General features: G+C 49.8%; 1 protein-coding gene across 2 annotated transcripts in view; it reads left to right on the plus strand.

Moving 5' to 3' along the window:
• Nucleotides 1–12,599: 12,599 nt before the first annotated feature.
• The window catches only part of HM13 (histocompatibility minor 13), a 52,904-nt gene continuing 51,594 nt past the window's right edge, over nt 12,600–13,909 (plus strand). For both annotated transcript variants that reach the window (XM_012455236.3, XM_012455238.2), the window contains exon 1: nt 12,600–12,892. In XM_012455236.3, the coding sequence (XP_012310659.1) occupies nt 12,710–12,892 (183 nt within the window). In that variant the 5' untranslated portion in view covers nt 12,600–12,709. The remainder of the gene's footprint in view (nt 12,893–13,909) is intronic.

Raw genomic sequence — 13,909 nt, forward strand, 5'->3', positions numbered from 1 at the left:
CGAGTGAGCAGTAGCCATTTGAAGAAACAGTCCCCTTCTTTCTGGGTCTGGGTGACCAGCTGGGGAAGAGACTGGAGAGAGTGGAGGCAGAGACAGCCACCCAGCAGAGGAGGCAAGAGCATGGAAAATGTCTCTTTCAGCCAATTTTCCTGAGGAACCCTGGCCGAGGCTCAGGGCTGGGAATGGAAAGTGTGCAGGGAGGAGGCGCAGCCGCGTCCATCCGGAGAAACTGTAAGCAGCGTCCTGCCTGGAGAAGCCAGTGGGAGGGAGCTGCTGGGACTGTGGTGGGCGAAGGAGCAGGAGGGGCAGATCCGGGAGGATGAAGATCTGACATCTGTCCAGGGCCAGGTCTCCTGGGAGAGGAGCGGCAGGCATTCCCCAAGCTCCCTGCTTCCTCCTTGAGCTCCTCGGCTCTGCCAGCTCCTGCTGTGCCCTGCCATGTGTCTGGGCATCAGCCACTCCTGGAATGGAGATGCTGGCAGACTCAACTCTCTGGGGATGTGCACAGCTGACTCAGGGAGGGTGCGGTGGCCAGGAAGAAGGACTGATCCTATTCTCAGAGATCTTGACCAGGGCTGGACTTGAGAGTCATAGGCCACACCAAATGCATCCTGATCTCTATGACATCAGTGTGGTCCTCTGCCTGATAAATCTCCCCTTGCTACTCACAGTGCCCACAATTCCACTATTATGGATACAACCAAGGTTTTTGTTCAATATGCAAAGGCACAGCCATACTAATTGTCAAAATATTTAAATGCATTCCTACTAGTTGGGAATAACCCCTGCTCTGAGTGTCCTCCAAGTACCAGGCATAACAGATCCTCCAGGCCTTCCTCTAGAACCCTCTTAACGGCCATTAAAGGGGTAGTACCCCTGCCATGGCAGGGCCACCCAGGGCTGTGTGGATCACAACCATTATTAATACTTTTCATATCACTCCTGGAAACAACCCTTTGGATCACAACTTTGTCTCCTGTTTAAAAGTAAACAGAAGAAATTTAGAAGTGAAGAGGCCCTGTGCAATCTCTCCATCTTTCAAATGAGGAAACTAAAGCCCAGGGAGAAGCAGAGACTTGCCCAAGGTCACACGCCTGGCAGTGTAAAACAAGGCATTAGAAAGCAGGTCCCTGACTCCTGACACTTCCTTTAGATGTCAATGTATCTGCCCCTCCACACACACTCACGAACTTGAGCAGGTGATGGAAGGAAGTGATGGGGAGGAACCTGTCTCAAGGAAGAACTGAAAGCCAATCATTTGGCTCTTGTACCTGGTCACCATAGTCATGGCAACCGTTTCCTTGGTCACTATCTCCACAGAAATAGTTGCCATGGTAACCACCATCCCGGGGCACCAACTTTCTGACACCCAAGAGCCTTAAGAGAAACCCAGAAGCAAGTCTGTTCCATAGCACTGACCCGGATCAGAGCTCCGAGTAGGAAAGAGACTTACCCAACATCACACAGCAAGCTGACAGTGAAGCCAAGCTTCTGAGTTCCCCACCCAAGGCTCTCATAGCAGCCCCACTCTCTCTACGGCTGACACCGCCCCCTCCCCCACCCATCCATTTTTCTGCCGGCTTTGGTGCTTCCCACATTCCTCCAGCCCTCAGTCAGGATCTCCTTCCCACGGCATCTCACCCTTGGCTGCCTGTCAGCCAGCCCATCCTCCTGGGAACAGGCTGACATGAGCTTTGTGTAGGACTCATCACAGGGGTTTGCGACATTGGCGGAGGCTCCCTGAAGACCAAAAAGCCTTCGACATCCTTTGCCCTCCAAAGGAAATAATCTCCAATGGTGAAATTTCAGGCACTATGCTCAGAACTGAGTAGCTCTTTTTGGGTAGTCGGGCCCATCCACTGTGTAAGGCAGAAGTTGCTGCCCTGCTCTGAGTCTAGAACCACTCTGAGTCTGATCCTCTGTTTTGTTTTTATCAAGTCCCTTTTCCTCTCTGGGAGTCAGTATCCCCACCAAAGACAAGGGGATCAGGATACTGTTCTACAATCACCACCACCACCTTCATAGGACTGGCAGCGACCGGATGCAATCTAGTGTTTCAATATTGCCAAATAAGGAATGGCCATGGTTTAAAGAACTGGCCTACCTTCCAGTTATCTCCTTTTAGAAAAATGGAATCTCAGGATTGGAAGGATGTCCCAAGCACAGGGAAGATCTTGAACAAACTAGAAAGGCTGGAAAGAATCTAGGGAGCCTGTGAGTACTTAGTGTGTTGAAGCGTAAGGATAAAGAGAAAGGCCGGGCATGGTGGCTCACGCCTGTAATCCCAGCACTTTGGGAGGCTGAGGCGGGTAGATCACAAGGTCAAGAGATCCAGACCATCCTGGTGACATGGTGAAACCCCATCTCTACTAAAAATACAAAAAATAGCTGGGTGTGGTGGCGCATGCCCATAGTCCCAGCTACTCGGGAGGCTGAGGCAGAAGAATTACTCGAACCTGGAAGGCGGAGGTTGCAGTGAGCCAAGATCACATCACTGCACTCCAGCCTGGGCAACAGAGCAAGACTCCATCTCAAAATAATAATAATAACAATAATAATAATAATAATTACAAATTATTGCATCAGATCTAAATCTAAACCTCCAAACTCAAGTATGCAAGAAATATTCATTTTTTATTTTCTCAAAAAGCAAATTCTGCTCCTATCCTCTACCCTCATCCTTCTGGGCTGCAGGGAAATTCAATCTCCATCCCTACTAAGGCCACTCCCTGACAAGAAACAAGGAGGGAAGACAGGGACTCTCCCTGGCACTGGGCCACGTGAAGCCTCTGACCACGGTGCCCAAGCCCTCAATAGCCCCTAAAGTTCTGCATCCCCTGCAAGCCAAGCCAAGTGAGGGGCCTGGGAGTCCTGCTGGAGGCTGGAATCACCTGGCCTGAATTCAGCCTCCCCAAGCACACTACCTGGACATCCCTATGGTCTAGCCACTTCTTGCGGGTAGGAGAGCTCTCCAATCCTGGACTCCACCAACCTTCATGACCTCTGACACCTCCTTTCTGTCCTCCTCTTTCTGCCCTCAAAAGCGATGAACACCAAGCGTTTGCAAACTCCAAGTCTCCAAGGGCCAAGCAGTTACCAACAAAAACAAGAATGAGACTTAGTGACCTGAGAGCACAGGCTTTGCCTAAAAAGATCAGCACAGGCCAGGTGCAGTAGCTCACATCTATAATCACAGGACTTTGGGGCAGAAAGATGGCTTGAGCCCAGGAGTTCAAGACCAGCCTGGGCAACATAGTTAGAAACCATCTCTACCCCCAAAAAAGTTTTTGTCTTTTTTTTAAATAAAAAAAGATCAGTAAAACTTAGCTTACCAAATTTATCAGGTAGTGTACCTAATGGTTAGGGAGCTACATTCTAGAGCTATGCTGCTCCCTAGTTCAAATTCTGGTGACACACTTTGCTTTTGTGAGTCCTTAGGCAAGTCACTTAACCTCTCTGTACCTGTTTCCTAAACTGTGAAAAAGAATAATACTTGTGGCCGGACACAAGTAATGGATCATGTGAGGTCAGGGGTTCGAGACCAGCCTGGCCAACATGGTGAAACCCCATCTCTACTAAAGATACAAAAATTAGCCGGGCATGGTGGTACATGCCTGTAATTGCAGCTACTTGGGAGACTGAGGCAAGAAAATCACTTGAACCCAGGAGGCAGAGGTTGCAGTGAACCGAGATCACGCCACTGCACTCCCGCCTGGGTGACAATGTGAGACTCTGTCTCAAAAGAAAAAACTGTACCAGTAGGAACGACAGCTTCACATGAGACAGCACTTAGGACAGTGCCTGGCATTAGTAGTTACTCAGTAAATATTAGCACCCATCACAGGAGAATACAGGGCCAACACTGCCAGACCTACTAAATGTTCAAAAGAAGCCAAAGAGACAAATTTTTATTCTGAAACTGCTCCATGTTTGAAGCTTGGAAACTAAGTAGAGTCAGATTTTTGCTTTTGTTTTGTTTGTTTTTTAGGGATGATATCCTGTTCTGTTGCACAGGCTGGAATTCAGTGGCACAATCATAGTTCACCACAGTCTCAAACCCCCAGGCTCAAGCGATGCTCCGGCCTCAGTCTCCTGAGTAGCTGAAACTACAGGTACACGCCACCAAGCCTGCTATATTTTCTAATGTTTTGTAGAGAAACGAGGTCTTGCTACATTGCCCAGGCTGGTCCCAAACTCCTGAGCTTAAGCAGTCCTCTTGCCTCAGCCTCCCAAGTAGCTGGAACTATAGGCACACACCACCGTGCCCAACTAAAGCCAGTTTTTTGTTTTTGTTTTTGTTTTGTTTTGTTTTTTGAGATGGAGTCTCACTCTGTCTCCCAGGCTGGAGTGCAGTGGTGCAACCCTGGCTCACTGCAACCTCCAACTCCCGAGTTCAAGCGATCGTCCTGCCTCAGCCTCCCAAGTAGCTGGGATTACAGGGGTGTGCCACCACGCCCAGCTAATTTTTGTATTTTTAGTAGAGATGGAGTTTCACCATGTTAGCCAGGATGGTCTCTATCTTCTGACATCGTGATCCTCCTGCCTCAGCCTCTCAAAGTGCTAGGATTACAGGCATGAGCCACCACGCCCAGCCTAAAGCCAGTTTTTAAATCTTGGCAAAGGTCGTATGAAACACATCAGTGAGCAGGACTGGGCCTATAAAACTGACGATTTATGACATCTGCTCTATGATGTTTAAGCTCATAGAAAATGGAGTCCAGAAAGGAAAGAGTCTTGGAAGCAGATTTTGCTTTGGGCCATAGTCCCAAACCTCCCCTAGGCAAGAGAGCACAGAAAGGGGAAGGGCAAATAGAGAAAGATGAAAAGTATTAATAATACAGCAAATTGCCAGGCACGGTGGCTCACGCCTGTAATCCCAGCACTTTGGGAGGCCGAGGCGGGCGGATCATGAGGTCAAGAGATCAAGACCATCCTGGCCAACATAGTGAAACCCCGTCTCTAAAAATAAAAAAAGAAAAAGTATTAAAAAATAATAATAATAATCACCCTGGCACGTAAATGCTATGTGTTGTGAGGGTTTGTTTGTCTTTTAAGTAACTCAGATAAAGATAGAAAAGTGGTCAGGGGCTGGGCGTGGTGGCTCACACCTGTAATCCCAGCACGTTGGGAGGCTGAAGAGGGAGGATTGCTGGAGCCCAGAAGTTTGAGACCAGCTGGGCAACACAGTGAGACCCTGTCTCTAATACAAATACAAAAATTAGCTAGATGTGATGGCGGGCACCTGTAATCTCAGCTACTTAGGAGGCTGAGGCAGGAGAATCGCTTGAACCTGGGAGGTGGAGGTTGCAGTGAGCAAGATTGTGCCACTGCATTCCAGCCTGGGTGGAAGGTGAGGTTGAAGCTAGGACCCATGAGAAGGAGCTACCTTGATTTAAAAAAAAAAAAAAAGCAGGGAGAGAGAAGACCAGGCAGGGGACGCCTATACACAGGGACTGAGGCAGAAAAGAGCTTGGATGGAAAGAGGAGATGCGCAATGAATGAGCGGGACGACTAGGCCGTGGTGAGAAGCGTGAAGTTATCTTGAGGGCAGGGGCACGGGGGAGTCATTGAAGGGTTTCAAGCAAAGAGATTTGACGTGCAGGGGACTCTAGGAGACAAATTAGGAAGCTGCTGAAGAGTCCAGGAGAGATGGGCTTCCATGGGTTGGCCAGCAGCCTTAAACATGAACAGACCCAGATTTCTGTGGCTGGAATTGGCCTCAAAGTCAAAGACTGCATTTGAGCCTCAGGGCAGGCCTGCTGCCTCCCATTAAACCCGGTGGTGGCCTTCCATCCCAATGTCCTGGCTCCTCCAGAATGCAGCTCTCTGTTAACTGGCTTAGGCTGCCCTCTGCTGACAAAAGAGGGCACTTGAGCAAGGGGAGCTACGACCTCCCAAAGAAACAACTCCAGTCCAGCACAGTGGCTCACGCCCATAATCCCAGCACTTTGGGAGGCTGAGGCGGGTGGATCACGTGAGGTCAGGAGTTTGAGACCAGCCTGACCAACATGATGAAACCCCATCTCCACTAAAAACACACACACAATTAGCCAGGTGTGGTGGCACATGCCTATAATCCCAGCTACTTGGGAGGCTGAGGCAGAAGAATCACTTGATCCCAGGAGGCAGAGGTTGCCGTAAGCTGAGATCACACCACTGCACTCCAGCCTGGATGACAGAGCGAGACACCGTCTTAAAACACAAGAAGAAGAAAAGAAGCAACTCCAGGTGGAGACAGGGACAGGTGCCTCGGCCCCACCCATCTTCCCCATCTCAGGTAATTGCACGTCCATCACGCAGTAGTCAGCTCAGAAACCCAGGACACAGTTTCACACATCCTCCTCCCTCACATCCTATCAGGGAGTCCTTTTCATCCTATTTCCTAAACACAATCCTAAATTGGAAATATCCCAGATCGATCCTAACCCTGTCCACCTCTCCTTGTCTGCACTGGCCCCCTCCCCCAGCCAAAGCAACCAACATCACTTTTTTAGTCTATTTATTCACTTTTACTCTTGTCCTGGCCAATCTGTTTCCCACTCGGCAGTCAAAGTCCTCACGGTGTCCTCTGATTCCAAGATCCTTTCTCTCAGTGTTTGAATCGGATGGGGAAATCCCTGATAAACACACAGCCCCACCCACCAGGGCAGCCTGTCCGTGTAGAAAACTGTCCTGAAGATGCAAGACAACAAAGGTGCTCACAGCAGAGCCCCACAAACAAGGCGCCTGGCCACCCTCCTACTGGGAATGTTTCCCCCATCTCTACCGGTGTCCCAGCCTCATGCCCTCCATCTCACTGGCTCCGCTCCTTCCACATCCTCTCCTCCATTTCTTTTTTCTTTTTCACTTATTTATTTTGAGATAGGGTCTCGCTCTGTCACCCAGACTGGGAGTGCAGTACAATCACAGTTCACTGCAGCCTCAACCTCCTGAGCTCAGTGATCCTCCCTCCTCAGCCTCCTGAGTGGCTGGGACTACAGACGTGTGCCACCACACGTTAATTTTTGGGTTTTGGGTTTTTTGGCTTTTGGTTTTTTGGTTTTTTGGGTTAATTTTTGGTTTTGGGATTTTTTGGCTTTTGGTTTTTTGGTAGAGATGGTCTGTGTTGCCCAGGCTGGTGAAGTCCTGGTCTCAAGTGATCCTCTCTCCTCAGCTTCCCAGAGTGCTGAGATTACAGGTACGAGCCACTGCACCTAGCCCTCATGCCCTTATATTTCTATCTGCTCCTTCTCTCCCTCCCACAAATTCCTGTTCACTTCTAATGCAAAGCAGATTTGCCATCTCAGCCCTGCCAGCCAGGGTGCTTAGGGCTCACATTTCCCTCAAGCAGGTTGCCACGGCGTCTTCCTGAACTGTATGCATATGTACAGTCCCCTCCCTAGGGAAAATACCAGTATCAGGACAATAGCAGTTTCATCCAGATCCATTGTGAGGCTAGCATCATTCTATGACCCTGACGTTCATCGCATGACATTCGACATCTTTTTCCTTCCTTTTTTTTTGAGACAGTTTCCCTCTTGTTGTCCAGACTGGAGTGCAATGGCATGATCTCAGCTCACTGCAACCTTCGCCCCTTGGATTCAAGTGATTCTCCTGCCTCAGCCTCCCAAGTAGCTGGGATTACAGGTGTCCACCACCATGCCCAGCTCATTTTTTGTATTTTTAGTAGAGATGGTGTTTCACCAGGTTAGCCAGGCTGGTCTCAAACTCCTGACCTCAGGTGATCCATCCGCCTCGGCCTCCCAGAGGGCTGGGATTACAGGCATGAGCCACCATACCCAGCCTGACATTCAACATCTTATGGCTTGGGCCGAGATTCTGGAAATCCTCACTTTCCTCAGCTTCAGCCTGTTTAACAGAAGCCTCACCACCCACCCCAGAGGCCTTTGAGAGTAGAGCTGGACACACGTCGAGACTACCCTGACCAACTTGAGCCAAGGAAGCTCACAGATCTGGGAGCTTCTAGGTTCCTGCAGCAAATCTTAACATGTTAACTCAGTTCCTGAGGGCCGCTCTTTGTAGCAAGCCTGGTTTTCTGTGAAAGAGAATGAAGACTAAGCAGATAAAAGCAGAGAGGAGGGCCGGGCGCAGTGGCTCACGCCTATAATCCCAGCACTTTGGGAGGCCGAGGTGGGTGGATCATGAGGTCAAGAGATCAAGACCATCCTGGTCAACATGGTGAAACCCTGTCTCTACTAAAAATACAAAAAAAAAAATTAGCTGGGCATGGTGGCACATGCCTGTAGTCCCAGCTACTCAGGAGGCTAAGGCAGGAGAATTTCTTGAACCCAGGAGGCGGAGGTTGCGGTGAGCCGAGATCGCGCCATTGCACTCCAGCCTGGGTAACAAGAGCGAAACTCCGTCTCAAAAAAAAGAAAAAAAAAAAAAGGAGAGAGGAGATGCAGAGAGAGGACCCTGGCAGAATGGACATCCTGGCTTCTGGGGGTTAGTGAGGCCCAATTCCATCCCTGCCTGTCCTCACAGGGGTTTGGTTTGGTTATTCACCTCTTCCTTGGAGTTCAAGAGGCCAGTGCATTCCAGCCTTTGCCTAAAGTGCTTCAAACTGTGCTTCCAGCCCTTGCAAACCAAAGAACTCTGATTCTCTCAGGGGTTCTCTCTCTGGCACTTCCCATTCCCTTGGCAAATCCAGCCTCCATTCCCAACTCAACAAAGAACAACAGGAACTCTGAAATGACAATTTTCTCTTAAAGTCTTCAATATTTTCCCTTTTGTTTTCTATTTCGAAAGTTAGGAGCAGAGTGATGAGTTCATTACACTCATTCCTTCCTCGTGGCCCCTCATCGCTATTTTCCACAAGGCCCCTGTATAATTTTACTTCTGTACCTATTTTTTGCTTGTTTGTTTTAATCCCAGTTGCCACTCTCATTCTCATCCCTCTACAGGCAACCATTCCAATGTGCTTGACGTGCATTCTTTAATGTGTAAATGACCTTGTTAGATTTGCTATGTGGCCTTCTGACATATACCTCGGTCAGAGGTGCTTGAACCAGAGCAACTAACTCCATCTTGAATAGGGTCTGGGTAAAGTGAGGCTGAGATCTACTGGGCTGCATTCCCAGGCGGTTGGGCATTCTTAGTCACAGCATGAGATAGGAGATCAGTGCAAGACTCAGGTCACGAAGACCTTGCTGATAAAACAGGATGCAGTAAAGAAGCCAGCCAAAACCCACCAAAACCAAGATAGAGACACCACTGAGCGCTGGTTAGCCTCACTGCTCATTATATGCTAATTGTAATATATTAGCATATTAAAAGACACTCTCACCATTTATATGCCATCATAGTTTATAAATGCCATGGCAACGTCCAGAAGTTACCCTTATGGTCTAAAAAGAGGAGGAACCCTCAGCTCCAGGAATTGCCCACCTCTTTCCTAGAACACGCATGGATAATCCACCCCTTGTTTAACATATAATCCAGAAATAACTGTGAGTATACTCAGTCCATCAGGCCATGCCACTGTTCTGCCTATGGAGTAACCATTCTTTCATTCCTTTGCTTTTTTTTTTTTTTTTTTTTTTTTTTTGTGGATACAGAGTCTTACTCTGTTGCCCAGGCTGGAGTGCAATGGCGTAATCTCAGCTCACTGCAACCTCTGCCTTCTGGGTTCAACCGATTCTCCTGCCTTAGACTCCTGAGTAGCTGGGATTACAGGCATGAGCCACCACACCTAGCTAATTTTTATTAGAGATGGAGTTTTGCCATCTTGGCCAGGATGGTCTCAAACTCCTGACCTCGTGATCTGCCCGCCTCAGCCTCCCAAGTGCTGGGATTACAGGCATGAGCCACCACACCCAGCCATATATTAGCTACTTAAAAAATAAAACATAGAAAATAAAATCTCCTTTATCCTTCAAGATTTGGTTCAAATGCCCAGTCCGCTGGGAGCCCTTCAATGGCAGAGACTGCTGTTGCCTCCTAACTCCCATTCTCCTCCTCTTTCATTCTAAGAATACTCCTGCATTCTGAAGCTTGGCATATTTTTTTAAAAAAAGAATACTCCATTTTTAGGCAATTGCAAGATTTCCAATAACTAGCTTAATGCTGTCCCACTAGTAGAGTGTGCATAACCTCCCTTGTGGTTAAACGTGATCAGGTAATTATGGTCTGGCCAATTAAATGTAAGTAGAAGCATTATATAGAACTCCTGGAGTGATTGTCAAGGGGAGGGGATGAAAACTCTTTTGCCCTTCCTTTAAGTTCATCTGTTTTAATTTTTTTTTTTTTTTTTTTTTGAGACAGAGTCTCTCTCTGTCACCCAGGCTAAAGTGCAGTGCCACAATCTTGGCTCACTTCAGCCTCCTCCTCCTGAGTTCAAGCAATTCTCGTGCCTCAGCCTCCTGAATAGGTGGGACTATAGGTGAATACCACCACGCCCAGCTAATTTTTGTATTTTGGTAGAGATGGGGTTTCACCATTTTGGCCGGGCTGGTCTTGAACTCCCGACCTCAGGTGATCCTCCCTCTTTGGCCTCTTAAAGTGTTGGAATTATAGTCATGAGCCACCGTGCCCAGCCTCTTTAAGTTCATCTGTTTTAAGTCACTGTTATTTGGGGGTTTTCTGTTGCATGCAATCAGCCAAACCTAATCATAACTGATATGTTGTTCTAGTTATCTATTGCTGCATAAACAGGAGTTCCCAAAGGAACTATTCTGTCATACTCATTGATTCTGGGGATCAGGAGTTTTGACAGGACTTCATGGGCATGGCTTGACTCTGCACCGTGCTCTCATGGGCTCCAGCTGGGAAGACTTGATGGCTTAGTGTGACTCAAGCAGCTGGGGACTGTGATCATCTGGAGGGCTCTTCACTCACCTGTCTGGCACCTGGGATGAGATAACTAAAAGACTGGGTTCAGATGGCATTGCTGACATAAGCATCTACACATAGCTTTTCCATGTGACTTGGGCTTCCTTACAATATGGCAGTCTCAGGACAGTCAGACTTGTCAAAAGTAGCTCAGAGCTCCCTCCTCAAGTGTTCCAATGAATGAGATGGAAGTTGTTTGGCTTCTTCCTTATTTCCTTTTTCTCTGATTTCCTCTACAATATTTTACCTTAGTGTTTGGCTTCTTCTGACCTCGCCTGAGAAGTCATGCAGCATCAACCTTGCCTGCACCTGCCCTGAGCCAGCAATTCTCTACACACCCAGCATCAGCATCAAGCAAGATGCACCTGGCAAAGCTGGAGCAGGCGGGGGCAGAGTGATGGTGGCCAGGCTCTGGCAGGACCTACTGCTTCTGGCAGTGCTCCTACCAGTGCAGATTTATACGGCTCAAACAACTGTTGTAACACTTTTAAGTAACTTCTCCCAGAATAAGTTGGCTGCCCCCAAGTCTAGCTAATGCCACCAGTAAGGCATTGGCAGTGTCCCGCAGTCAGCCAGTCTCCTCCCTCACTCCTCAGGGTCTCACTCTCTTCCACTTCTCTACTGTCAAAAGACTCAGGCTGGGTGGGTAAGGTGGCTCGCACCTGTAATCTCAGCACTCTGGGAGGCCGAGGCAGGTGAATAACCTGAGGTCAGAAGTTTGAGACCAGCCTGGCCAACAGCATGAAACCTCATCTCTACTAAAAATACAAAAAATTAGCTGGGCATGGTGGTGCATGCCTATAATCCCAGCTACTTGGGAGGCTGAGGCAGAAGAATCACTTGAACCCAAGAGGTGGAGGTTGCAGTGAGCCAAGATCACACCATTGCACTCCAGCCTGGGAAACATGAGTGAAACTCCCTCTCAAAAAATAAAATAAAATACGTCGGGCGCGGTGGCTCACGCCTGTAATCCCAGCACTTTGGGAGGCCAAGGTGGGTGGATCGCGAGGTCAGGAGTTCAAGACCAGCCTAGCCAAGATGGTGAAACCCGGTCTCTATTAAAAATACGAAAAAAAAATTAGCCGGGAATGGTGGCGTGCGCCTGTAATCCCAGATACTCGGAAGGTTGAGGCAGAGAATTGCTTGAACCCGGGAGGTGGAGGTTGCAGTGAGCTGAGATCGCGCCACTGCACTCCAGCCAGGGTGACAGAGCAAGACTCCATCTCAAAAATAAATAAATAAATAAAAGTAAAATAAAAATCATGAAAATTAATTAATTAATAATAAAAGTGAAAGACTCGGGCCAATACCGGGACGGTGTCTTCCCAACGTCTCCCCACACACACTGCACTAAAATGCAAGCTTCATGAATGCAAGGAAGAACTTTTGCCTGTATTGTTCACCTGAGTGTCCCCAAAGCCTAGGACAGTTCTTGGCATACTGAGGGACACTCAATAAATATTTAAGGAGTGAATAAACAATTGGATACGCGATAAATGCATGTATGAATAAACACATTCTTAGTTATTCGGAATATGAGGATTTGCGGAGAGTGGACAGCCTGGGACTGAGGAGACTGGCTGGGACTGGGAATGGACTGCAGAGGTCCAGAGCCCCTGTCCGGACCACTAGCAAGTTGCTTAGCAACCCGCCGCCCAGGCCTCGGCCACCGCTAGAGGGCGAGCGGGCGGGGAGACGTGCACGCGCGCGCGCGTACGTGCAAGCGTGTGTGCGCGCGTGCGCGGCGCGGGCTAGGGAGGGAGCACGTCACTTCCTGTTACCTTAGGGGAACGTGGCTTTCCCCGCAGAGCCGGTGTCTCCGTCTGCGTCCCTGCTGCAGCAACCGAAGCTGGAGTCGGATCCCGAACGCACCCTCGCCATGGACTCGGCCATCAGCGATCCGCATAACGGCAGCGCCGAGGCAGGCGGCCCCACCAACGGCACGACGCGGCCGCCTTCCACGCCCGAGGGCATCGCGCTGGCCTACGGCAGCCTCCTGCTCATGGCGCTGCTGCCCATCTTCTTCGGCGCCCTGCGCTCGGTACGCTGCGCCCGCGGCAAGGTAGGGTCACCGGGAAAACCGGGCACTTTCCACCCCCATACCGAACACGGCCGACATGGACCCTTCCTAGGCAGGACATACACCTCCTCTCCCCGGACACTGACCCTTCCCAGCCCTGATCACCACCGTTCCCTCCATCGCGGGCCCACATTACAGGGCTGGCGTTTCCTGCCTCGGGATCTGGGCACCGACCCCCGACCAGGGTATGACACCTTCCCCAATAGGAACTTGCTTTTGCTCCCGACCCGGACCCTGACACTTCCCTCCCTGTGCATCATGCCGCGGCTGGGAACGCTGTCAGCCCGTCCCCCACTTTGACTCGGGCACTGACTGTTCTGAGCCTGTTGGGCCCAAGCAGACCAGCCCCATCTATACCTGATGGATAGTGGTCCCGAGAACTTCCTGAATGGTACAATCTCATGTCATCCCTGGTTAGGAACCCTGCCTCAACCCACCCCAGGGCCCTTTCCACCATCCAGACCCATTCCTAGACTCTGACTCCTGTCTCACTGGAATCTATGGCACCTTATGTGCTCACCTAGAGCCCCCACCCTTGGCCCTTGCCCCTGCCTCAAAAACAATGGTCTCTCAGCCCCCAGTTTCTCACATCACTTTCTGGAACCATCCCAGTCGGCTAGCTCCTCAGAACCTGGCATCTTGGTGCCTCTACTTTCCAACCAGGCGTGGACGTCTTACTTTGCTGGTCTCCTCTCTCTCACTACCATCCAGTCTTGGACATGGCCTAGTCGAAACCCAGACCTTGTTCCTAACCTGTAACCCTTTTCCCAGCCAGCCTTTGACCCTACCTCAAAGTGGCCTTTCTCCCCTACCCCCAGGACAACCCCCGCCCCAACCAAACTGGGCCTGCCTACTGGGCCACTGTTGGCCCCTCTTGTGAGACTGGGCTAGACTCCATCCCTGGCCTTCCTCAGCGTCTGTCCCATTGGATACTTAGGAGGACTCCAGCACATTTCACCTTCTGCTTCCTCTTCCCCCTTTGCCAGCCCACTTCTTCCG

The sequence above is a fragment of the Aotus nancymaae genome, unplaced genomic scaffold, assembly GCF_030222135.1.
Source record: "Aotus nancymaae isolate 86718 unplaced genomic scaffold, 86718_ANA_hifiasm-v0.15.2.pri h1tg000029l, whole genome shotgun sequence".
In the NCBI taxonomy this organism is placed as follows: domain Eukaryota; kingdom Metazoa; phylum Chordata; class Mammalia; order Primates; family Aotidae; genus Aotus; species Aotus nancymaae.